General features: G+C 44.9%; 2 protein-coding genes across 2 annotated transcripts in view; one reads left to right on the top strand and one right to left on the bottom strand.

The window, feature by feature from the left end:
• The window catches only part of NEU4 (neuraminidase 4), a 12347-nt gene extending 6152 nt beyond the window's left edge, over positions 1-6195 (top strand). The window contains exons 3-4 of the mRNA XM_083178373.1: positions 2690-2945; positions 4989-6195. Of these exons, the coding sequence (XP_083034499.1) occupies positions 2690-2945; positions 4989-6070 (1338 nt within the window). The 3' untranslated portion in view covers positions 6071-6195. The remainder of the gene's footprint in view (positions 1-2689; positions 2946-4988) is intronic.
• Positions 2612-24990, bottom strand: TM4SF19 (transmembrane 4 L six family member 19). Its single transcript, XM_083178375.1, has 6 exons — positions 24910-24990; positions 21032-21226; positions 13093-13170; positions 10348-10520; positions 8771-8945; positions 2612-2938 (listed from the first exon to the last, which is right to left on the bottom strand). Exons 2-6 carry the CDS (start codon positions 21206-21208, stop codon positions 2936-2938), a joined length of 606 nt encoding a protein of 201 aa, XP_083034501.1. The 5' UTR covers positions 21209-21226; positions 24910-24990; the 3' UTR covers positions 2612-2935.

Here is a 24990-nt window from a genome sequence, read left to right as displayed (position 1 = left end):
GCACGCAGGAGAGGAAATGAGAGGGGAAGATGCACGCAGGTGTGGGAATGAGAGGGGAAGATGCATGCAGGAGAGGAAATAAGAGGGGAAGATGCACGCAGGAGAAGGAATGAGAGGGGGAGATGTATGCAGGAGAAGTAATGAGAGGGGGAGATGCACGCAGGAGTGGGAATGATAGTGGGAGATGCACGAAGGAGAGTGAATGAGAGGGGGAGATGCACGCAGGAGAAGGAATAAGATAGACGTAGGAGGGGGACTGAGAGGTGGCGATACAGACATGCAGCAGAAGGACTGAGAGGGGGAGATACTCACAGGAGAGCAACTGATAGGGGTCGATACCTGCTGAAGAGGGGGATATACAGGCAGGAGATGGACTGACAGGGGGAGATACACGCAGGAGAGGGAGGGACAAATAGGGGAGATACATGCAGGAGTGGGGGCGGCACACACAGGAGAAGGAAGAGACTGAGAGGGGGAGATATACAGTATGACTATGCACGTGAGGGACTTATGTAGGGTACACACCAGGACGACCCGCTCACGATGCACATCGTGAGCGGGTCGTCAGTGTCTCGTCCGACCCGCTCACGGTGACGCGGGGAGAAACGACCCGCTCACGATGTGCACCGTGAGCGGGTCCGATCCGATGGCGACCCACACCCGGCTGTATGGTCGTCATTGAGATCCCACCTGCAGCAGGTAGGATCTCAATAACGACCGACCGACCCGCGGGACCGCGCATCGGATCGGTATCGGTCCACACCAGGACAGAAAAGGGCCCAATCAGCACACAATCTACATCCAATTGGTCGGAATTGGATCTAGATTGAGGGGATCGGGCCCTAGTCGTCCTGGTGTGTACCCAGCATTAGAGGGGGAGATACCTGCAGGAGAGAAACTGAGAGGGGGAGAAATATGTAGGAAAGGAACTGAGAGGGGAAGATTCCTGCAGTAAAGGGACTGAGAAGGGGAGATACATGTAGGAGGGTACTGAAAGAGGGAAATACCAGTAGGAGAGGTACTGAGAGGGGGAAATATATGCAGGAGAGGAACTGAGAGGGGAAGAGACACGCAGGAGTGGAAGTACACAGCCATGCAGCAATGCTACAGGCACCCTGACAGCAAAATTAAGATGCCATGGGACAGCACTGCTGCTTGTACACCCTTAGTTATGGCCTTGTAAAGGGCTGAGGTGGTAACTATTGTGAAGAGTATCCTGTTTATACTTTGGGCACACACTAAAGGCACATCATCTACTCTGGGTAAGACTAAAACTGAAGAAAGAAATATAAGCATAGTTGCATTCTGCAGGAGACTCCCTGAAATAGCATCTCCCTCTCTCCCTCATTAGTCTGGCAATCTCCCTCATTTCACCTAGCCCACATTACACTGTTACATTTTTTTGGGAAAAAAGGAGTGAGAGACAGATATATTTACATTGAATCATCAGCACCATTTCCCAGCACTTTACCAAGTATAGTAGCTCTTACTAACTGCTTTGGGGCTCATCTACATTTGGATATAAGTCATTTTAAATTACACACCCACGCTTCTAGGTGCCACATTCACAATCTCTTTTCTCAATCTCTCCATATATGGAACTAGACACGCCCTTTTGGTAGAGCATGACACGCCCCCTCAATGGGGCGCTTTGCAAAATTCTATTACCAACTATAATCTTCCTGAAACTAGTTTTCAAAAGTAGGCAAGTATGAATATAAGACATTCATGTGAATAATGGTCAATAAAAAATTCTTAACTTTTTAATTTATATCAAAACATTAGAACTGATTAATAATACAAGAGCATTGTTTCCTGGACTACACAGCAAACTGTAGTGTATCTTACAAGTGATTCAAGTGTTTTTCCTCTAGAAGAACAAATCAAATTCTGTAATGTGAGAGCACATATATATATATATATATATATATATATATATATATATATATATATATATATATATATATATATATATATATATATATAAGAAAACTGTGTGACCACTGGGGCACAAATATGGCAGCACTCCGTTTTAAGGATGAAAAAATCACTTCTAGTTTATTAGGCTTCAGGCCATCAGCATAGCAAGTAGAAACAGCATTAAAGAATAGTGGGACACTCAGTAATCACCCATCCATATTCCGACTGTATGTAGCTGTATGGCAGTTGTGGCAGTCAACAAATCCGTTTCGGCAACCTGTGGCTTCCTCCGGACTGACTCGGAGGAAGGCACAGGTTGCCGAAACGGATTCGTTGACTGCCACAACTGCCATACAGCTACATACAGTCGGAATATGGATGGGTGATTACTGAGTGTCCCACTATTCTTTAATGCTGTTTCTACTTGCTATGCTGATGGCCTGAAGCCTAATAAACTAGAAGTGATTTTTTCATCCTTAAAACGGAGTGCTGCCATATTTGTGCCCCAGTGGTCACACAGTTTTCTTGTTTATGCTATCTTGGATCGGCACCCACATCTACAGCAGTATAGTGTGCGACTTCCAGATGTTCTTGTATATATATATATATATATATATATATATATATATATATATATATATATATATATATATATATATATATATATATATATATATGTAATGTATGATTACGTTTTTTTTTTCAATAGAATTGTATGTTTTCATTTGTAAAGAGAAAATGAATAAAAGCACACTGTGTTTTCCTGCAGTGGGAGGACATGTATGCAGTGGAGAGGGCCCACCTGCCCGGGCATCGATCAATGAACCCGTGTCCGGTCTACAATGACTTTACTGGACAGATCTTCCTTTTCTTTATTGCGGTTCTGGGCAGGGCCACAGAATCCTACCAGATCATCTCTGGCCATAACTTGGCGCGTCTGTGCTATGTAACAAGTTCAGATCAAGGCAGAAGTTGGAGTGAGGTCACAGACTTGACTCACAAGGTCATCGGGGAGTCACTAAAAGGTGCAAATGAGAGAACATGTCATGATACTGAATGATGGTACATAATTATCTAGAGACAATTCCAGTTAAAAAGATTAATTCAAGAAAATTGCCAGCATAATTATTTTATTAGTTAATCTTGTGGGAGAAAGGTTAGTTTATTCACCGCCTAAAGGTTATTGAATAAGGGACAAGGAACAAAGAATCGTCTCAGGAAACAAGGTCATGAGCAAAGAATACTGAGCTGGGTACACATCAGACAATGTTTTTATTGATGTGCCCGATTCCAATGGACAAGGACATTAAAATTGTAGCCCAGTGCGTACACAGTATTGCGCGTTCCTATGTTGTTCGTCTCGTCTAGGTTGGTTGCTCATACAGATCAATCTGGTGATATCGCCAACAATTTTTAGTACCATTATACCTGATACATACTTGCCTTCCCTCCTGCATTCTGCAGGAGACTCCCTGAAATAACAGTAATTTCCCTCTCTCCCTCATTAGTCTAGCAATCTTCCTCATGTCACCTAGCCCACATTACACTGTTACATTTTTTGGGAAAAAAGGAATGAGAGACAGATACATTTACATTGAATCATCAGCGCTTCTAGGTGCCACGTTCACAATCTCTTTTTACAATGTCTCCATATATGGAACTAGGCACGCCCTTTGGGTGGAACATGACACGCCCCTCAATGGGGCGCTGTGCAAAATTCTACTACCATTTACAATCTCCCTGAAACTAGTTTTCAAAAGTAGGCAAGTATGCATTGAATGATTGTCCCCCTGCTCGCAGCTCTGAGTAAGTGTAGACTTACACAAAGCACTGCGTAGGCCATGGGGGACACCTGCGTTTTCTGTGGCCGGCGTTATGCCCCCAAACGCCGGGCACCTGTCAATCTTCTTGCAAGCAGCCAACAAAGGTTAGCCTTCATATTGTCTGTTCACAAGGGGACCCTGCGCATGCACGCAGCCCGCGTAAGAGTCTGATCGGGGCCATAGTGATGAGAGTGAGACAATTTTTTTATAGGAAAAAAAAAAGACTTGCACTGGCAGCGTCACACCGGAGTTGGTGCCTGTCACACACTTCACGTGCGGGACTACTTCTATACAGAGGCTAGATGAGGAAGGATGTGTCTGTATATCATGACGGTGCTGTAGAGCTTGTGCAATGATGGCAGTGACAATGAGCTGTGAATGCAGATTGTCTGACTGCAGCGTATAGTATTTCTATCATTAATGTGGTTTCTATATTATATGGAGTGTGGGTTGCTTGCCTTAGTTCATAACTCCATTGAGAACTGTGTTACGATCGAAAATTCCCATTTGGTTTTTAAAGAGAATTATATATCTGTGTTTGTATAAATGACATTCTATATTACAAATGTGCATCCACAAATATCATCAACACTGTCATGGCACTATGGCAATCCAGAAGATTATTATTTACACATATGGTTATACACATGCAGATGTGTCGGATACATCTATCCTCTGTTACACATGACTCATAAGCTCCGTGCGACCCAATAGCGCCCGAGCATCTTATTTGCCAATTGGTGCATATAGGACTGTGGGCGGGATGTATCAACCACTTGAGGTATCAAGGCGATACTAATTCCATATGTGCTAACATACGCGATTAGTTCTGGAATGGGCCGCTCTCCCGATGGTAGATGCCTTTTTAAAATGTGTCCGGTGCCTGGACTCCCGAGTGGAGCACCTGGACTTCCAGATCTGTGACACGGGAGTCCCCCTGCGTATGTGCAGAGTGATGCTGGCAGCCATGAGGCATGCTGGGAGTAATCCATGTCAGATCCCTCAAACAGCAGCCCATAGACTTCTTTAGGGAAACACCAGCTACAGCCAAAGCAGCAGGGCTTCAGTACATTCAGAAATAGGCAGGATGTACAAAGCCAAAAATGTGATTAAAAACAAAGTTTTCAGGAGTTTTACCGCATTTCTGGCTTAGTACATCCCACCCATAATGTGAAGCGCTGAAATGTAACAGAGTCTGTCCACGGAGCACCATTTCCAAATAAAAGACGTCTCTCTGTATTGCAGAGTGGGCCACGTTTGCCTTGGGTCCAGGACACGGCATCCAGCTGAAGTCAGGCCGCCTGCTTGTTCCTGCTTATACTTACCACATCAACTGTAGAGACTGCTTTGGGAAGCTGTGCCGCACTACACCGCATGCTTTCGCCTTCCGTAGTGACGACCATGGAAGGACCTGGACATTTGGAGAGCTCATCCCAAACCTACAAACAGTAGAGTGTCAGCTGGTGTCGGTGGACGAGGAGGACGGCACGAACATCCTGTACTGCAATGCCAGAAGCCCCCTTGGGTTCAGAGTGCAGGCTCTGAGCACTGATGGTGGCATTGTCTTCCAGCCAGGACAGCTAGTGGAAAAATTGGTGGAGACACCCAGTGGGTGCCACGGAAGTATCATTGGTTTCCCTGCTCCACTGAGCTTCTTCTCAGGGCTTAATTCTAATAATCTCCTATCTGACCAGCCACGGAGTGCAATAACTATAGCTAAAAGGTTACAAGTAAGAGAGTGGGACAACAAGAGGGTACAAGCATATCAGCAACCCAAAAAGTCTGCAAACAGGCTGCAACAATGTCATCTAGACAGTGAGAGCAACCTTTGTATATGGACAGCAGAGAAGGAGAATTACACCGACAGGTGTCATGTTAGTGCAGAATCATCATCAGTAATGGGGTCACTTGGATTACAAGTGCAAGAAAATACTCTTCTCAGGACTAACCAAGGATTCCAGACCCCTACGTGGGTCCTGTACTCCCATCCTAGCAGTGCAGAGTCACGTGTGAATCTAGGTGTCTACCTCAGCCCATATCCTAAGGACACAGACAGCTGGACGGGCCCTTGGATCATATATGAAGGACCCAGTGCCTACTCAGACCTGGCATATATAGAACTAACACCTGGTGATATTGGGGCAATAGGGTCCTCTCCAGTAGTTGCCTTTGCTTGTCTCTTTGAAAATGGCGTACATTCTCCCTATGAGCAGATATCATTCAGCATATTTACCCTGTATGAGGTCATACAAAACCTACCACCTAATCCCATTCTTCACAAGCCTGTGAACAAAACTAGGATAAAAGGGAACTGTATGACATCTTAAAACAGACTGATAAACCAGTTGGACTGAAATAAGCCCAACAAGATCAACCAAGTTCTCGTTCACTCACTTTCTGACTAACCAGGTTCTCGTTTACTAGGAATGTCCAGATCCGGATTTACCCTGATCTCAAAACGGGATCATATTGGTTATCTGTCTGTCACATGTTTTAACTCCATTTTTGTAAGCCAGGATCTGCACATCCCTACCGTTTACCCACTTTCTGACCAACCAAGTTCTCATTGACCCACTTTCAGAACAATCAAGTTACCGTTGATAAACTTCCCGCCTTTTTATGATTAGCCTATTAGGACTGTTCTGCTGAAATCAGGACTGTTGGTAGTTAGAAAAAATACTTTTACGCAAAGATGACAAGTTATTTTTCTAGAGTACTTCCTGTGTAATTTATCTTTAGTCAAAACTGATCAATTATTCTTCTGCTGAAAAATAAATGTATAAACAATTCCCCAATTAGTGTTGATGTCTCTTTCCTACGAATAGTTAACCCTCTCTCATTTATGTGTTTAAAATGACACTAAACACATAGTAGATAATATAATAATTAAAAAGTGATCATCCTCTATGTCAGTAGTATTCTATATTTTTGCTGTATAATGATGAGATAAATGCCTGATGAATGACATTTGTTGTGAAAGATTAAAGAAGCAAGTCGCAAACTTGTGAAAGTGTTTACTCAGAGGAGGAAATTTGTGACCTTAGCATACGAAACTACACAGAATGAGCAAATATGACATACTCGTAGGGGAAATTTCTTTGTTGCCTACTAGGAAATACCTCATAACTCAATTATCCAACTTATTACCATAGCATCAATAAATATAAATACATTACTTAAGCCCACAAAATGGCTGCCACCATAGATATCATGGGATCCATGCAATTAAAACCTGCAGAGGATCATGGTTGGTGACATACTACTGGCTATATTTTCTCCCTGTATTTGCTTAGATTTTATGCAGATGGTTCACATACATTACCAAGATTTAGCAAAGGTTGATAGTGAGTTTTCATTTTTCAGATATAACCATTGTGTTTTATACATTTTAACTTTTTAGGTTGCATTAGGTTAAGTATCTGTAAACCCCATAAACAAACCCAAGTGTAGAAGAATCACTCTAATTTTATCGTTAAGCATAGAAAAACTTTTAGCTACATTCTATCACACTAAGGTCCATACACACTGGGCGTCTATGCCCAGCATGTATGGACAGCGATGAGGACAATCATCGCTGCGGGGAAAGCCGCTCAGTGCATACACACTGAGCGGCTTTCCCCCTGCCCGGGCCCGACGGAGGGGGCGAGGACAGCGTTGCATAGCAGAGAGCTATGCAACGCCGTCCTGAAAGCCGCTCATCTGCTGGTATAACCAGCAGATGAATGGCTTTCCCGGCGATGTTGCGGGAGCGCGCAGCAGCGCTCATCGCCGGGCCATACACACCGGGCGGCTTTGAGCTGAAAGCCACTCAAACCTGCTGTTTTGAGCGACTTTCAGCTCAAAGTCGCCCAGTGTGTATGGGCCTTAACTCAAATAGTCTCCCAGACATGATGCAATTAATAAAGGAAAAAAATGGATTTGCAGGCAACAAGAAGTCAGAGACTGTAGTACCACAAGGTCCACTGATTTACATATCATGTTACCACTGCCAGTACCACAATAAATATAGTAAGCAGACTTCTCAAGGACTTGGAACTTAACTACAACTGCTCTTGGATAAGGTTGCCACCTCATCATCAGTTCCTGGAGATCCCCCCCCCCCCCTCTATAAATCCTCCCTGTCAGTGGAGAAAGAGATAGATAAATAGAGAAAAAGATATAGGGTGCGCTTAATACAGTCAACCACCTTATTATACAATTCAAGGGTAGACCAACCAATTAAAAACATGTAAAATGTATTAATCCAATTCGGTACTTGTGTATTATCACGGCGCCCACGATGTTGATCGTACTGCATCACATTGCATGCAATATAGCGGCATGCGATGCGATTTTTAATTGAACAAGCACCCTGATGGGTGCTTACCATGTTAAATGCACCCCCATTGTCAACGCCACCCCCACTATCAACGCCAACCCGAAGCGTGGCGAGCGCAGCGAGCCCCCGAGGGACAGCGGTACACGTCCTCCGACCTTTTCATACCCCCACTATCCACGTCGGCGTGGAGTTGACTTTAGATAGTGTGGCGAGCGCAGCGAGCCACCGAGCCCGAAGCGTGGCGAGCACATGTGGATTACTTTACATGTATTCTGCGACCGCTCGCCATGCTTTGGGCTCGTGGCTCACTGCGTTTGCCACACTATCTTAAATCAACTCCACTCTGACGTGGATAGTGGGGGTATGAAAAGGTTGGAGGACACGTACCGCCGCTTTGGGTTGGCGTTCATAGTGGGGGTTGCGTTGACTATGGGGGTGCATTTAACATTGTATGCACCCATCAGGGTGCTTGTACAATTAAAAATCGCATGGCATCACATCACATGCCAGCAAATGCACACAGCGTCTATTCTCGTATGAAAATGAGGTCGCGGCTAATTAGCTAATTAGCCGCGGGAGTGTCCCTATTTCTTCAGCACACAAGTTGGGAGGTATGCAATAACCATGCGCTGATGGATTAGTACCCGAGAGACCTGCTGAGGTCACATGACAGGAAATGCCTGGCAATACTTTCAGCAATACTACAAACCTTTTTCTGCTCACAGTGTCCGCAGACCACCCCAACACAGGCATTGAAAAACTGGGAAAGACACAACACAATCTGCAACATGTTGATCAGGGACAGGGACAGAAAGAAAGCAGAGTTCCAGGTCACGATAGATGGAGGCGCAATGCAAATGGAAGACATGTCTGATGTAGAGATGCTGCAAGGCAGAAAGAAATAACAAATTTCAGGCAAATAGAACACATGAGCTGACTCTGCTGGGCGGGGCTAATGCTGTCTGTTCCAGTAACGGCTTTATTGATTGGTTAGTTTTTTCACAATTCCTATACAAGAATGGCTGTTACTATTGGCTGATACTATTCATGGGTCAGTTAGTGCAATTCCATGCATTTCTGCATTATGCACACAGCATTCCATGGAACATTCCGTGTACCTATTTGAGGTGCAGGAACTGAAATGGTGGATATAGGATATTGATAGCCTCTTCCCTTCACTCCTAGGGCCAGATGTATCAAGCTTCAAAAAGTGATAATATGGAGAGTGGTAAAAAGCCAGCCAATCAGCTCCTACCTACCATGTCACAGGCTGGGTTTAAAAAATAACAGATAGGAGCTGATTGGCTGGTTGATTATCACTCTCCCTCTTATCTCTTTTGACGCCTGATATATCTGGCCCCTATTCTGTTTTCAAAATTGAATAAATCATATTTTAAAAAGATAGTATTACACGTCTTTCATATGAATGAGTAGGTATCTTCCTATAATCCATCCAAGCTGACCTTGGCTGATAACTGAGAAAGTATTATTATACAACAGAAGTGCTATAAAACACCTTGGTTTGATAACTGGCATAATAGCTGTAAACAACAACAGTCATATAAAGGCTGTAGAAAATGAAAACAAGACGTTTTGTTAAAAAATTGGACGGAATCTTCTTATCTGACCCAACAGTATCATAATGTACAGTTGGTGACTGCAGAAATACATTTCCCATTGTGACTACAAACATGAAAGATGTAGGTAACAAAAAGCTGATTATAACACTTACGCCTGCATAATACAAAAGAGTGCAGCATAGTATCCCCAAATATGACTATATCCAACTCTACGTAAGGCGAAACCCCAGAGGTGTACCTAGATATTCGTAGGTCCCGTAGCAAATGTTTGTAAGGGCCCCCTATTTAGCAACTGATGGTGATAAATGTATGTAAACCATATTACTTAGACAGCAAAGATGGGCCCCCTTCAGCTCTAGGCCCCATAGCAGCTCCATCCCTTGCACCTATGGTAGTTACGCCCTTGCGGAACCACATTGTGTAGGTCTGGATTGGAGAATGTGCCTCTTATGTCCATGCTTAGGATTAAAGATGAACAACCTCATTTAATTGGTGATAAATGTATTGCCTTTTATTTGGACATTAATGTACAAAGAACCTATTAATAAAATCAATAGAGGATACATAGTCATGGACATGCAATAATATAAGTAATAATGCATAAAACAGACAACAAACTAAAACGTTTGGACAGACTTGAATAAAGGATAAACATGTCAGCATGGTAATAAAGTACAGGCGAGCACATGTCTACCACGTGACTTACCTACTGTTGAAGTATGAGTCAGTACTTGTAAATGGATAACCCCACTTCTCTCCGGTTCCATTGTTCACCTTGTATAAGCAATAAGGACCACTCAAAAGTCCAGCTACAGATGTTAAAAGGGAGATTGCAGCTCCAACCATAGCCATGAGTGAGGAAATACCAGACAACAGCATCTGGAGCAACAAAGACATTATTTATCTCAAGTGGTCTCACTTATACATAGGGGGGGAGGGGGTATTCAAATAGTGGCAATTTTTTCGGCAGTCAAAAATCTGCACTCTTTGTTGAATTTACATTCGACCTATTCAATTAAAGGGCACGCTTGGAAAACACATGGGTCGGCAAATTACTCAGCGATACAGTTTCAACTAAAAAAAAACAATGAATTGGCATAACCGGCCGCAATTGAATACGTAAGTTCATTTTTGTTTTAGGCTAGCCAAAAAACAGACCTAATTGAATACACCTTCCCCTCCCCCCATAGGGGTACATTTACTAAAGCTTATAAAAGTGAAAAGTGGGCACTGTTACCATAGCAAACAATCATAATCTGTCTATCATTTTCTAGGATGCAAAAGAGAAATGACAGCTAGAATCTGATTGGTTGCTCTCCTCTTTTCACTTTTAGAAGCTTTAGTAAAATGTACCCCTTAGATAATGTCCGATTCCGGTACAATGTGGATAGATATTTCTGGTGAGCTGAGCTAATACAAAAAACATCACATAGCCGAAAGTATATGTCCACCACTTCTAACTAGTGCGTAGTTGCCTACTCTCCTGCATTCTGCAGGAGACTCCCTGATATTAAAACCAATCTCCCTTTCTCCCCCTCATTAGTCTAGCAATTTCCCTCATGTCACCTAGCCCACATTACACTGTTACATTTTTGGGGAAAAAAGAAATTAGAGATAGATACATTTACAGTGAATCAGCAGCGCCATTTCCCAGCACTTTACCAAGTATAGTAACTCTTAAGGCCCCCATACATAGAGCCGACTTGTCCTAAGGACAAGTCGGACCCAATTCTCCTCTGAGCCGCCCGGCAGCTCCCCGGGAGGCTCACATACGATTAGGACTTGAGGTGCCATTTTTTACATGTGATAAATAACAGGGAGCTGCAGGGCGGTGAGGAGCAGTGGGGGCGGGCTGCGGCGGCTCTTAAATGAGTGGCCGGCTGGGGAGGAAGGAGTGGGGCAGCAGCGTAAATCAGACTCACTGTGTCCAGCGCCGCAGCGGGTGGGCAGCGGCGGCTATTACATCTTCAAAATAATGTGTCAAATTACTTTCTGGCTTTTGATTGGCTGAGATGGAGCACTCTCAGCCAATCAGCGGCCGGAGAGGGAGGCCACTGATTGGCTGAGAGTGTTCTATCTCAGCCAATCATTAGCCGGGCAGTCATTTGACATGCTATTTTAAAGTTATAATTGCCGCGGCTGCTGCCCGCCCGCTATGGCGCTGGACACAGTGGACACTGATGATCATTCTGGTCACCGCCTCCCGCCCCAGCACTGCGCCCGCCCCACCGATTGCGACGGATCTTATGTCCCACCGGTCCGACCCCTGGGGCCGGGTCCGATACGCACGGGGCAGCGTATCGGACTCGACGCCATGTCATGAAGAAACAATTTGGTCCGATTTAACGGGCCGATTGATCGCAATCGGCCGAAATCGGACCAAATCATCTCGATGTATGCCCACCTTTACTAACTGCTTTGCGGTCATCTACATTTGGATATAAGTCATTATAAAAGATTCCTCTCACATGTAGCAGTACACACCAATACTTCCAGGTGCCATGTTCACAATCTCTTTTCACAATCTCTCCATATATGGAACTAGACACGCCCTTTAAGTGGAGCATGACACACCCCCTCAATAGGGTGCTGTGCAAAATTCTGCTACCAACTATAATCTCCCTGAAACTAGTTTTCAAAAGTAGGCAAGTATGAACTAGTGTGCTTGGCCTTATCAGCGACATCCATTACTAATAGGATACAGCCATACAATGTCTATAGTCACACACTAGCAGTAGAATGGGTTGTACTAAAGGGGTTAGTGACCGTTATTGTGACACGGGTACAGGATGTCAATTTCCAACAATTCAATTTGGCACATTTCAGAAATGCAGAACTGTAAATGCTGTTATTGTGGAGGCGTTTAGGGGCAACAGCTCAGCCCTGCAACGCCAGGTAAGATCACAGATTGGGACGGCTGAACGCTGAAGATGTAAAGTTACCCGGTCATTGGTGGCAACAATCACTACAAATCCTCCCCTGGAAGCAACATCAGCTTCTAGTTTATTTTGGAGCATCGTGGCTGAGCAGCTGTACATAAGCCAATAATGACAAATATGTAGCAATAGTTAATGGAAGATCCTTTCCTATTTCAGTATGATATTGCTGGGTGCCTAAGGTCTCAGTGCCCCATTGCATGAAGACACCATGTTTTTGTAAGTTAGGAGCGAACATCAGACACACGCCCTGCAAATGGCAATGAGCCAACTGCGTTTTTACAAACACTCCCCACTGTTAACACCCCAAAATGGTCACATCCTGTCAATCACTTGGCCGAATGCATCATTGTTGAGTGCAGGTATGCAGCAGAACCTTGACACATGAGCAATGCGAATGCTCAGTTCTGGGAAACATCGACTTTGCATTTCTCTAGGAATCAGGGCCACTGTACACAACACTTGTTTATATCTTTCTGGAGAACATCTGAAAGAGAGCTTCCCCCACCACTTACGTCACAGCGAGGTCCACAGCAGGACAATCCTTTCACTTTAAACCCAGCGACTGTGATGTGTATACCAGCCAGTAACACCTCAAAGTAAAAATAAAATATATTAAATCTACATTATGCAGAATCAATAAACAGATTTTATAATTATCTGTGATAATCCCTAGTTGTGCTCATCATGAGCATGGTTATTGATGTGGTGCTTTACAATGTGAGGGCCTTAAGGGAGCGCAGGGGGCCAAAATGGCCCCCGGAGCAGGATAAGGGGGTGGGGCGCTAGGCACCCTGCAGGTCAACGGCGGGAAACCTGGGTTCGGGGGGATGGGGGGGAGGCAGCAGCCAGGGTAGCCGGTCCCCTTCTTGTCACCTAGCCACGAGGAGGGCCAGTGAGAAGGGACAGGTTTAATTGAGGGGGGAGTGAGCAGCAGCAGGAACAAAAGCAGAGAGCAAGGGTGCTGATCTCACTCATCACCCAGCTAGGACAGAGACACATCTTCAGCAGCTCCAACACTTATATCCAGCAGAACAAAGGAATCAGCAGGGAGCAGTTACTGCATTCCAAGAAGGCCTGTAGCAGTCCCAGCTGAGTGCACATTCAAGGAGGATAGTGCTTTCCCAGCGGCACATCCAGCAGTACCGGCTTCATACCTAACATTCCTCACATTCCAGCATTCGCAGGCCATCTCAGGGAGCAGCATGGAGGGACGTAAAAAGCCAGTAAATCGTTCGGATGGAAGCAGGAGTAAGCCAGCACGTTTCAGAGGGGGGATGATCGAGGAAGGCAACACATACAGGGGAGAAGAAGCTCGCGGGCGCCATCTAGTGGTCTGAGGAAAGAAGTGCAGAGCAAGTCGGTTCAGCAAGGTTTCTCAAGCATCTGGCCAGCAGCAGCACAAGCAGCAGCACGGGGACACAGAAGGGAAATTCCGGCCAGGTCAGACGGGGCATTGCTACAGGGTGAAGGCAAGCGTTTGAGGGGGGGAGGTGATTCCTGAGGCCGCGGGATCAGAGGGGCACGAATCAGGGGTGGAGGGCCAGGACAGTGTTTTTATGCACCAGGCCCAATTGGACACGCCGGAGGGGGTGCAGGGAGGTATGCCGGGACACAGGGGGGAGGGGGAGCAGGGAGAGCACATCAGGGTCTCCAGGGGTGCGGGGAAAGTGGGTCTTCCTGGCGGAAACCCAGAGCTACAATAGCCCTGCTCGGCAGCCCAATTTCACCCCAAGTCGTAGGGGGGGCCGGGAGGATTGCCAGGTGCCAGCGGCGGGGGGCGGGAGCCAGGGTAATTTCGCCCACTCGGCCCATTTTGTTTCCCTCCCCCGGAGGGAGTATTGCAGCCCCACTACCCCTGCTAATGGGCAGCGGGCACAGAGATTTGATACCCCAAGGGCGCAGGGGCCAGAATGTCTTGCCGATGAGGAGCAGATGCAGGCATTGTTGGAGCAAGCCAGAGGGGGGCGGGGGGATCTTGCCACGGAACAATTGGGGACACATTGGCCCATGCCTCGACCAGCAGGGCGGCAGCACAGCCAGGTGGAAGCAGTTTGACCCATGCCTCGGCCAGCAGGGTGCCAACACAATCGGTGGAGACTGGGGCCATTGCCCAGAAAAGCGCGGTTCAAGGAAGCATCGGATTGGCAACGCACGGTATTGGTGAGATAAGCAATGTTTGTAATGTATATGCAGGTATTGGTGCGGTTTGGCTGGGTAGCAATGTGAAAAAATGTTTCCGTGTCCGAGCTTACTGAAGAGGGCAGACAGAGCATAGCGGTAGGCACAGGGGCATTGCCGTGCAGTAATAGCAAGCAGAGCACCGCAGATGATGGCATAGGCACAGGGGCGCTCAGCCGTAACAAGCAGAGCATTGCGGGAGATAGCGACTCAGGTACAGACCTTGATGAGAAGTGCAAGGAGCTGAGGGAAAGGCTGCGATTGGCACGATTAAACATTAAGATTAAGAAGTTAGCCGCGCCAGGGCCAGATGCCCTGTTAAGTAAAATAGGGCAAGCCGAGGCTGGGAAGTCAGGGTTTTTGCACCAGAGGGCTTCCTGGAGGGTTTTAGGGTCCTTATAAGGAAGCCCGTCTGGCCCAGCGCGGGTTACATGGTATATGCAATGATATGGGGAAGGCGGGTTTAAGGTAAAGACATGGGCACACTGGACAGGCTTACACTGTATATACAGTGCGAGCAGAGGCACGTTAAATTTCCCTGGGTCAAACTGCAAATGTATGGCATTTTGTCCCTTTCTTTTGTTTAGAAGGTGTCCTAGACAGCAGATATGCTGGGAGAGATAGTTCCACAAGCGCCCATGGGCAGCCCCCACCTTCCCAGATAGGGTGAGGAAATACTTTGATGCTAGAGCGATACCAATTGAGGACAATTCCGCCCCCCCCCCCCCCCCAGCCCTGTTGGTTTTATGGCAGGAAGGCACACAGCTTGTGGTCTTTGAAAGGAGAGGCCAAACGCTGATAGCAGGGTCACTCCAGGGGGGGGCGGAGTAGTACACATTGTTCACAAGGCTGGGACAGCTGGTTTATTAGAAGCAAACAGCTGGGCAGGAAAAACATGCAGGCAAGTTCATTCATTATTTGTTTATTTACGGTTTCATAGATAGTGCAGCTGTGTCCGTGGCACCTGACACTGGTAGACAGTGATTAAACAAGCTGGTAACAGCAGACAAAATATGGCAGGTTTGCCTGAGAGGGAGTTTTCAGGGCAGACTGGACAAAGTGGATGGGAGATATTTGGTGGAAAGTGAGGAGATATAGGCTGGTGCAGTAGGGTCGAGGGCTCTATATGCAAGTAGAAGTGTTTTATGTTGAATCATTGTGTGTGAGGTGGGCTGCACTGGTGTAATATCAGCGCCATCTTTGAACCAAACCATTGAACCATTGTAACCAATGTGGAGCGGCAGAGTGGAGCTGCAGGCAAATGAGTGTCTTGCTGGGAAGATCAGCATAGCAGCAGCATTTAAATGTATTTCAAGGGCCATATGGTGATTATGGTTTTAGATGCATTTGCACGATCCGGGTGGCATGAGGTTACTGGGGGGCAACCAGGGGGGAATGGTCACAGTCCGGTGGGAGGAGTCCCATGCAGTGCAGGTGAGGAGCCGCAAAGTGCATAAGTTGCGGAGGAAGGTGGTGTTGCTAGGGCAGGGTGGGGGCTTCGGTACCCGGCGCGCCGGGAACCTCGTGTGGCGGGAAGGGAGCGGTGCACAAGGCAGGAAATGTAGGGGAGTTACAGAATGCCTCGCATACTCACCATTAGGCGGCCGCACGCCTGGTTCCAGCATTAATACGGCAGGGGCCATACGGGTTGCGTGCCAGGTAGGGTGAGGTGCGGATGGTAGCTGATCCCATAATGGTAAGGGGCGTGTTCACGTGAGTCACATGATGGTGGCTGGCACGGCCCATAGCGTGTAAGGGGCGTGTTCACGTGAGTCACATGGTGGTGACTGGCACGGCCCATAGCGTGTAAGGGGCGTGTTCATGTGAGTCACATGGTGGTGACTGGCACGGCCCAGGCGGTACCAACTTGGTAGGGGGCGTGGTCGCGTACCCACGGCGGTGGAACGGACACGTCCCAGGGGTACCACATTAGCAGGAACAGAGCGCACCGCTCCCCTTTCTATCCCTTGCCCTGCAAAAGTGTTTGGTTATGATTATGGATTTGTGAAATAAAGCTGTGACCATTTTAATTGCCACAAACTATGTCGTCATGTTTCCATTATTTCGTTGACCAGAGCGGGGTGCCGGTAAGTCGCCCTCTCCCGCCTTAAGGGAGCGCAGGGGGCCAAAATGGCCCCCGGAGCAGGATAAGGGGGTGGGGCGCTAGGCACCCTGCAGGTCAACGGCGGGAAACCTGGGTTCGGGGGGATGGGGGGGAGGCAGCAGCCAGGGTAGCCGGTCCCCTTCTTGTCACCTAGCCACGAGGAGGGCCAGTGAGAAGGGACAGGTTTAATTGAGGGGGGAGTGAGCAGCAGCAGGAACAAAAGCAGAGAGCAAGGGTGCTGATCTCACTCATCACCCAGCTAGGACAGAGACACCCACCCACCCAGCCCAGTTGTTTTGATAAAAGCCGGGGAAAGGCACTTGGCAGGTGTCAGGTTGTAAATCTTGTATTGGACATGTTTAAAAATGTTGTAGTTGTCACGTCAAAATGTTGTGTTTCAAAAAAAAAAAAAAAAAATTAGAATATTTAAAAAAAAAAAAAAAAAAAAAAAATAAATTATAAAAAAAAAAAAAAAAAAAAACATAATAATAAAAAATTATTAAAAAAAAAAAAAAAAAAGGAAATATATATAATATATATATATATATATATACTATTTGCATACTTGTTGTATTATGTTGTATAGGAGGGCTATATTGGCTATGAGTGTAATTGTAACATTGACTTTGGTTGTCATTGTCATTACGGTGTATAAGATGCTTGAATAAGAATGTTGTCACAGTATTGCGGGAAGGGAGCGGTGCACAAGGCAGGAAATGTAGGGGAGTTACAGAATGCCTCGCATACTCACCATTAGGCGGCCGCCCGCCTGGTTCCAGCATTAATACGGCAGGGGCCATACGGGTTGCGTGCCAGGTAGGGTGAGGTGCGGATGGTAGCTGATCCCATAATGGTAAGGGGCGTGTTCACATGAGTCACATGATGGTGGCTGGCACGGCCCATAGCGTGTAAGGGGCGTGTTCACGTGAGTCACATGGTGGTGACTGGCACGGCCCATAGCGTGTAAGGGGCGTGTTCATGTGAGTCACATGGTGGTGACTGGCACGGCCCAGGCGGTACCAACTTGGTAGGGGGCGTGGTCGCGTACCCACGGCGGTGGAACGGACACGTCCCAGGGGTACCACATTAGCAGGAACAGAGCGCACCGCTCCCCTTTCTATCCCTTGCCCTGCAAAAGTGTTTGGTTATGATTATGGATTTGTGAAATAAAGCTGTGACCATTTTAATTGCCACAAACTATGTCGTCATGTTTCCATTATTTCGTTGACCAGAGCGGGGTGCCGGTAAGTCGCCCTCTCCCGCCTTAATGAATCTTATACTGATCCTATGTATTAAGCCTTGAAGTCAGATAGGAGAGAGATAACAAGTACCAACCAATCAGATCCTATCATTTTTCAAACACAGTCTGTAACATGGCAGTTGGGACCTGATTGGATGGTACTTTATCCATCTCCAAGGCTTAGTATACAGGCACCTCTATACCTTGGGGAACATTTTTCCAAACTCCACAATTACAGTCCAGGTTTTAAGGATGTCTATGCTGGGGTCCAGATGGTTACCTCAAATTGACAGTGGTACTAATTAATGCTGGGTGCACATTTAGAGATTCCCGTGGCCGCAGGAGAATGATATCGACCGTACACACTGACAAACCTCCCCGCACCCAGGGGTTAAAGTGGGGGGGAACTGGGTGGAACTGAGTTCCACCACCTCTAATGGCAGGGGGAACTCAGTTCCGACTCCACCACAACACTGCACAGTTATCTCAAATGAAAAGCCTGTCCTAGCCTCTTCCTTTTCTGGCACGGTGTATGTGATGTCATGCCATCACTGCCACTGAAGTTAAGAAAAGCCACTAAAAGAAGCAGGCTTTGTGCATGCTGAAGACAATATGTTCTTTTTATACACGCATGTGTGACATACATGTATAATAAATACTACTGTGTAGCGTAACTTAAATAAGGGGCACTACTGTATATCATAATGTGACTACTATGTGGTATTATATGAATCAGGAACACTACATGTGGTCAATATGATTGTGATGTGTGGTATAATTTGAATTGGGGGAACTATTGTGTGACCACACCCTTCCCTTGTGAGACCACTGTCCCTTTATAAAGTTTGGCAAGTAGAGCACAAATTTGCAGTTTGATGGGGGTGCCGAAAACTCTGGCACTGACCCGGTCTTTTTAATTGGGGGGGAAGGGGGACGACGATGACACATGAGTTCCACCACCTCTCCAGGACCACTTTAAGCCTGCGGCCGCACCGCACATGCAGTCACTGATGATATCGGGCCAGTTCCACTAAACTTCAAAAGTGATAAAATGGAGAGTGATAAAAAGCCAACCAATCACCTCCTACCTTTCATGCCACAGACTGTGTTTGAAAAATATCAGGCAGGAGCTGATTGGCTGTTTGTTTTATCACTTTCGAAGCTTAGTGCATCTGGCCCATTGTCAGATTGAGCTGCATGTACATACGAAAGGGAGGGTTTTAAAAAAAACCTATGGCCATGCAAATTATTAATGATATTGGCTGTACACACTGGATGATATATACGTGACATTGTCAATGATATCGATATTATCCATATTATTGTTGATATATCGCCCATTGTGTACCCATCTTAAGTCACTTGTGCTCAGGTATGAAGGAAAGGGGGTATAATTGAGCACTTAGGGGGCTCAAAAATAGAACAGGCGCCTGGTGGGATGTTGTGCCAAGCTGCTCCCACAAAGGTGGTGTCAAACCCCTAACAATAGGTGCAAACAAGATATATGGGGGGAGCACTGGAAAGTTTTTATTAAAAGTGTAATAACAGAATATGTAATAATCAAAATAAAATTGATATTGATATACTATTATTATTGTTTTTATTAGTACTATCAATGCCAATTGTATTTTTATTATTGCATATTATAGGTTATTACATTTTGATAAAAACTTTTATTTTTATTGTAATATCCAATTGATCCATAATACTTGCCAGCGCTCCACCCATATATCCTGTGTTCAGGCATGAGTATCCTTAATATCTGGACTGTAATGGGATATATTTTTCCATTACAATGTGATGCTTCATATACTTGGCATTCTTTAGATGTGTGGTAATGCAATCAGTAACCCTACAAAAGAGAATTCCTAGTATTCACATAGCTGGTTGTTCATTCATTTTTTTATATAGATAATATTATCATTTTTGAAAGAAACAAACTTTTGCAGCTGATAATATTCTCATCTCTGGATACTGTGAAGCAAACATCCCAACAGTACAGTACATACATTATCATAATTGCTAACTTTCCAGGAATGCATGGGAAAATCCTCAACTTAGAGAGGGTCTTGCAGCCTCCCGACAGAGTTGGCTATTCTCTTGCTGCCACTCACATCCCCACGCAAGTGGGGGGCCAAAAGATTGGCTAGAACTTTAAACATCAGGGAACTTGGCCACGATGACTCCCCCCAGGGACATGGGCTTGTAGTACATGCCAGTAAATGCAGAAAACATTCCAAAATCACCACCAACCCACTTTGCAACTACATTAACAGGACTTCCTCAATTCCACCTACACTTTCACCTATTTCCCTATCAAAACAAACCCAACACTGCTGATTAATCACTTTGGCCTGAACTATATACACAGTCTCCACAACAGCTGGATGAAACTGCCAAGTAAATGAAGTGGCAGCCTTCGGATTTTCATGACAATGTGTCATGGGTGACCTATAGGGTGAGATTTAATAGGATGAGAGATTCAGAAAGTGAGAGATTTGGTAAGAAATCTTTTTTTTTTAAAACAGCAATCATTTACAGTCCAAAGCAGTGTAAATGATTGCCGCTTTAAAAAACCTGGAGATTTCTCACCAAATCTCTCACTTTCTGAATCTCTCATCCTATTAAATCTCACCCAGAATGTCAACATCAAGGGGTATCCTTTATTAAGCAGCGATTTTCAAAGTGACTTACTGTACTCACCCCATGTGATTCAAATGCTGGATTTAAAGGGGAATTTTTTTTTAACTGAAACTCAGATGTAATTTGTATTTAATATTATTTCAGCACTGCGCCTTTGGAAAGCGCCGCTTAGTGAATTTACACTCAAGAGTCACGGGAGAGCAAGATGTGACGCAGTGACACCACGATGCTTAGTAGGCAGGAAGAGGGAACACGCAACTGCAGCAGGAACATCGGGAATACTCACCAGGAGTCCTCCTGCCCAAATTCCCCGCATGCTGCCAGCGTACCTGCTGATTTGGTTCTCTCTCAGGTATAACCCATCAAGGTTGGGGTAGAGGAGGAATAGGTTTGTAGCAATAGAAAGGAGAGCCAGGAAAATTAGGCAAAGGCCAATACTGCGGGAACACTGCTCTACGCACATGTCTACAGAAGGACAAGCCTGGAAGTATAAGGAATAGATACAACTATTATTTATTACCAGTTATATAAATAGCGCACACACACATCGAGCAGCCCCTTACTGAGAATATTTAGCCATACACATTACATGCTTCTCCAATATGCGATTTCCTGCACACACAGCGCGGGGAAAATTGGTTACACCATCTGTGACAACTAAGGCAAACTAGGACAAAATGGCTTTTTGGGGGCACTCTTTGTAATGCATGAAATGTTAATAATTAAATAAAATGTCAATTTTAATATCTATCTAAAGAAAATGGTGACAAATAGACAAAAAAAACAACCAAGATCGTAATCAGTGATTCATTTCAATACCTCCCAAAAAGCAAGTTTGTCTTTGTTTGCCTATATGTAAATTTGTTGTCACAGTTACTGATACAGCATTTTGGGAACACTACCGACCATATACCATAAAAGTAGTACAGATGTTCTTTTGAACTTTATAGATATTAACATTATCTGTGCTGAACCCCCTGCAATGCCTTAGGACTGCAACCCTACAGTATGTTATGTGTCAAGTCTACATTGTACAAACTATAGGGGCAATAGACCTGTTAGCAAGGTCATTGAGATGCCCGGCATTTTCCTGGGTATACCCAGCGGTTTTGCATGCGAACGCCACGAGGACTATGCAGGTCTCCGAAGGCGCCCGCACAGAAGCCCTGCACATGCGCATAAGCAAATATGTGCACACACAGAGCTTCAACTTCGGTCCCCTGTACAAAGCCGCAGGGGACAAAACAGATTAGAATCAGGCCCTTTGTCGTGTGATGCGGGGTGTTGATCGTATTGTCGACAGCACTTAGGTCAACAGTCATTAGGTCGACACCGTTGGGTCGACAGGTGGCAAGGTGGACAGGTGTCTAGGTTGGCATGGGTGAAGGTCAACATGGGGCAAGGTCAACATGGGTTTAGGTCGACACAGCGTTAGGCCAACACGGGTTAAGTCGACAGGTTTGGAATGTCGACATTTTGCTGTTTTTTTACCCGAATGTAAACACAGTCGACGTGGACACAGTTGGAAGTCAACCACAGCTCCTCGCATTGCTCGCTACGCTCACAATGCTTTGGGCACGGGGCCTCGCTGCGCTCGGCACACTATTCTATTCTCCCACCACGCCCTAGTGGATGGTAGGGCATGAGATACCGTCTGTCGGCACATGTTGGCTCAAAAAACAGTAAAAAAAAACATGTTGACCTTCCGACCTAACCCATGTCGACCTAACGCTGTGTCGACCTAAAACCATGTTGACATTGCCCCATGTCGACCTTGACACCTGTCGACCTTCACCCATGTCGACCTAGACACCTGTCGACCCAATGGTGTCGACCTAAGTGCTGTCGATAATACGACCATATCCCATGATGCGATCCGGAGTTATTTCAGATGAAATGTACTAAGAACAATCTCAATTATCTGAACTGAGATCTCGGCAGAAATGTGATAATGAAACAATTAGACAATTTGAAGCTGGGAAATTAAATGGTGTAAGTAAAATATATCCACTATATAACATCATATATATTATTTCTAGGACGTGATTTTTGGTGACAACCCCTTTTTCTCTCTTCATACTTAAAATCGATAAATTGAGGCACCATTTTAAAGATTGAGTTCTCCACTTCTGACAAATTGTTATTTAGAATTGAACATTGTATTTTTTAAAAATCTAATAAAAAAAAATAATTTTGGTCCTAGAGTTCTTTCCCTGGATGCGTCGATACGGCACGGCTCAGATGATCTGTTTTGCTGAGCTACTCAAAATGGCTACAAACAGTACCACACAAGATAAATAAAATGGAGGACATGGGATTAGGGGCAAACATTTGTAGATGGGTAGGGAACTGGCTGTATCAAATATGACACCAGTACTAAGTGGAGTGCCACAGGGTTCGGTATTAGGTCCCATCTTATTTAATATATATATTAACGATATTGGGATGGGGTTACTCAGCAATGTATCCATCTTTGCTGATGACACAAAATTGAGTAGAGTTATGAAATCAGCAGAGGATGTCATCGCACTTCAAAGAGATCTTAACAATCTAGTTGAGTGGGCAAAAAGTGGGCAAAAAGGTGGAAGATGAGGTTCAATGTGGACAAATGCAAGGTCATGCACCTCGGGAGGCATAACCAGTGTGCTGATTATAACTTAACTGGGGAGGCATAGGGTATTTCAGTACTTGAAAAGGATCTTGGAATCCAAAAGATAACAAACTGGGGTGTAGTGCTCTATGTCACAATTTTGTTGATTTGACAATACTACACTATTGGGCGCCCCTTTTTCATCTTGTTTGTTGTAGATTGTAGTGGCATTGTCTCACGGGGACTGAGACTGAAAAAGGGAGCTGCGGTTCAAAGATTTTTGGAACAAGTGTCTTTTTGGACTCAAATCCCCAGTATTTGTGGTATTCTAATTAACAGGTGTCAGCGCACCTTTTCATATAGTTACATAGTAGGTAAGGCTGAAAAAAGACTTGCGTCCAACTAGTTCAACCTGGTATAGATATCCATTGCTGATTTGAAAGGTTCTGATATTTTACAGACAGATTATATTTCTTATTTGTACCCATGGATGTTTTTCTCCAGTAAATGTTTGTCCAACTTTGCCTTGAACACATTTAATGAGCCAGCCGTTACCACCTCTCTGGGAAGAGAGTTCCAGAGTTTGACTGTTCTGACCGTAAAGAAATTATTTCTACTAGCTGAATGAAATCTTTTTTCTTCTAATCTATACTCATGCCCTCGCGTCCTAGATTCCTTTCTAGTAGAAAAGAGGGTGTGTGACAGTTCCTTATATTGGCCCTTGATATACTTGTACATGTTGAGCATGTCCCCCATTAAACGTCTCTTTTCCAATGTAAATAGTCCCAAATTTCTTAATCTCTCCCCGTAGCTTAAATTCTCCATTCCCCTAATAAGCTTTGTTGCTCTCCATTCCCCTCTTAATACATGCCAGAATTTTGTTGGCCTTTTTTGTAGCTACATTACAATGGGCACTACATCCCAGTTTGCTGTCTATTTGGACTCCTAGATCCTTTTCAAGTATGGAATTACCCAGTTCCTCTCCGCTAAGGTTGTAACTTGCACACTGGTTATGTCCAAGGTGCATAACCTTACATTTATCTACATTGAACCTCATCTTCCATTTTTTTGCCCATTCATCTAGAATTGCAAGATCATTTTGAAGCATGGTGATATCTGATGATTTGATGACTTTGCTAAGTTTTGTATCGTCCGCAAAGATGGATATATTGCTGAATAACCCTATCCCAATATCGTTAATAAAAATGTTAAACAAAATGGGCCCCAAAACCGGACCCTGGGGCACTCCACTTAGTACCGGTATCATATCTGATACGGCACCATTCACAACCTACCTGTGTTAGTTATATATATATATATACACATATATATATATATATATATACACACACACACACACACATATATATATATATATATATATATATATATATATATATATATATATATATAAAGATTCTAGAATTACAATACTATCCCTAACTCATATCTGTAATTTTTCACATTTTTGACACAGCTGATTGGCTTTTGCGTTATGACTTTATCACCTTACCAAAATTAGTACATATGCCGCAGTATGTTAAGCCTATTTAATGCAATATATTCACACTCACCTTGTTACAGAATAAGACACTAATGAGGCTCCGTCACAGCTAAAGTACTTAGCAATGTATTAGCAGGATGTCATATAGGAT

This window comes from Crinia signifera, chromosome 3 (assembly GCF_055691185.1).
Source record: "Crinia signifera chromosome 3, ASM5569118v1, whole genome shotgun sequence".
NCBI lineage: Eukaryota > Metazoa > Chordata > Amphibia > Anura > Myobatrachidae > Crinia > Crinia signifera.
The sequence above is the reverse complement of the archived record's forward strand: the minus strand, read 5'-3'. Positions and strand labels throughout refer to the sequence as shown.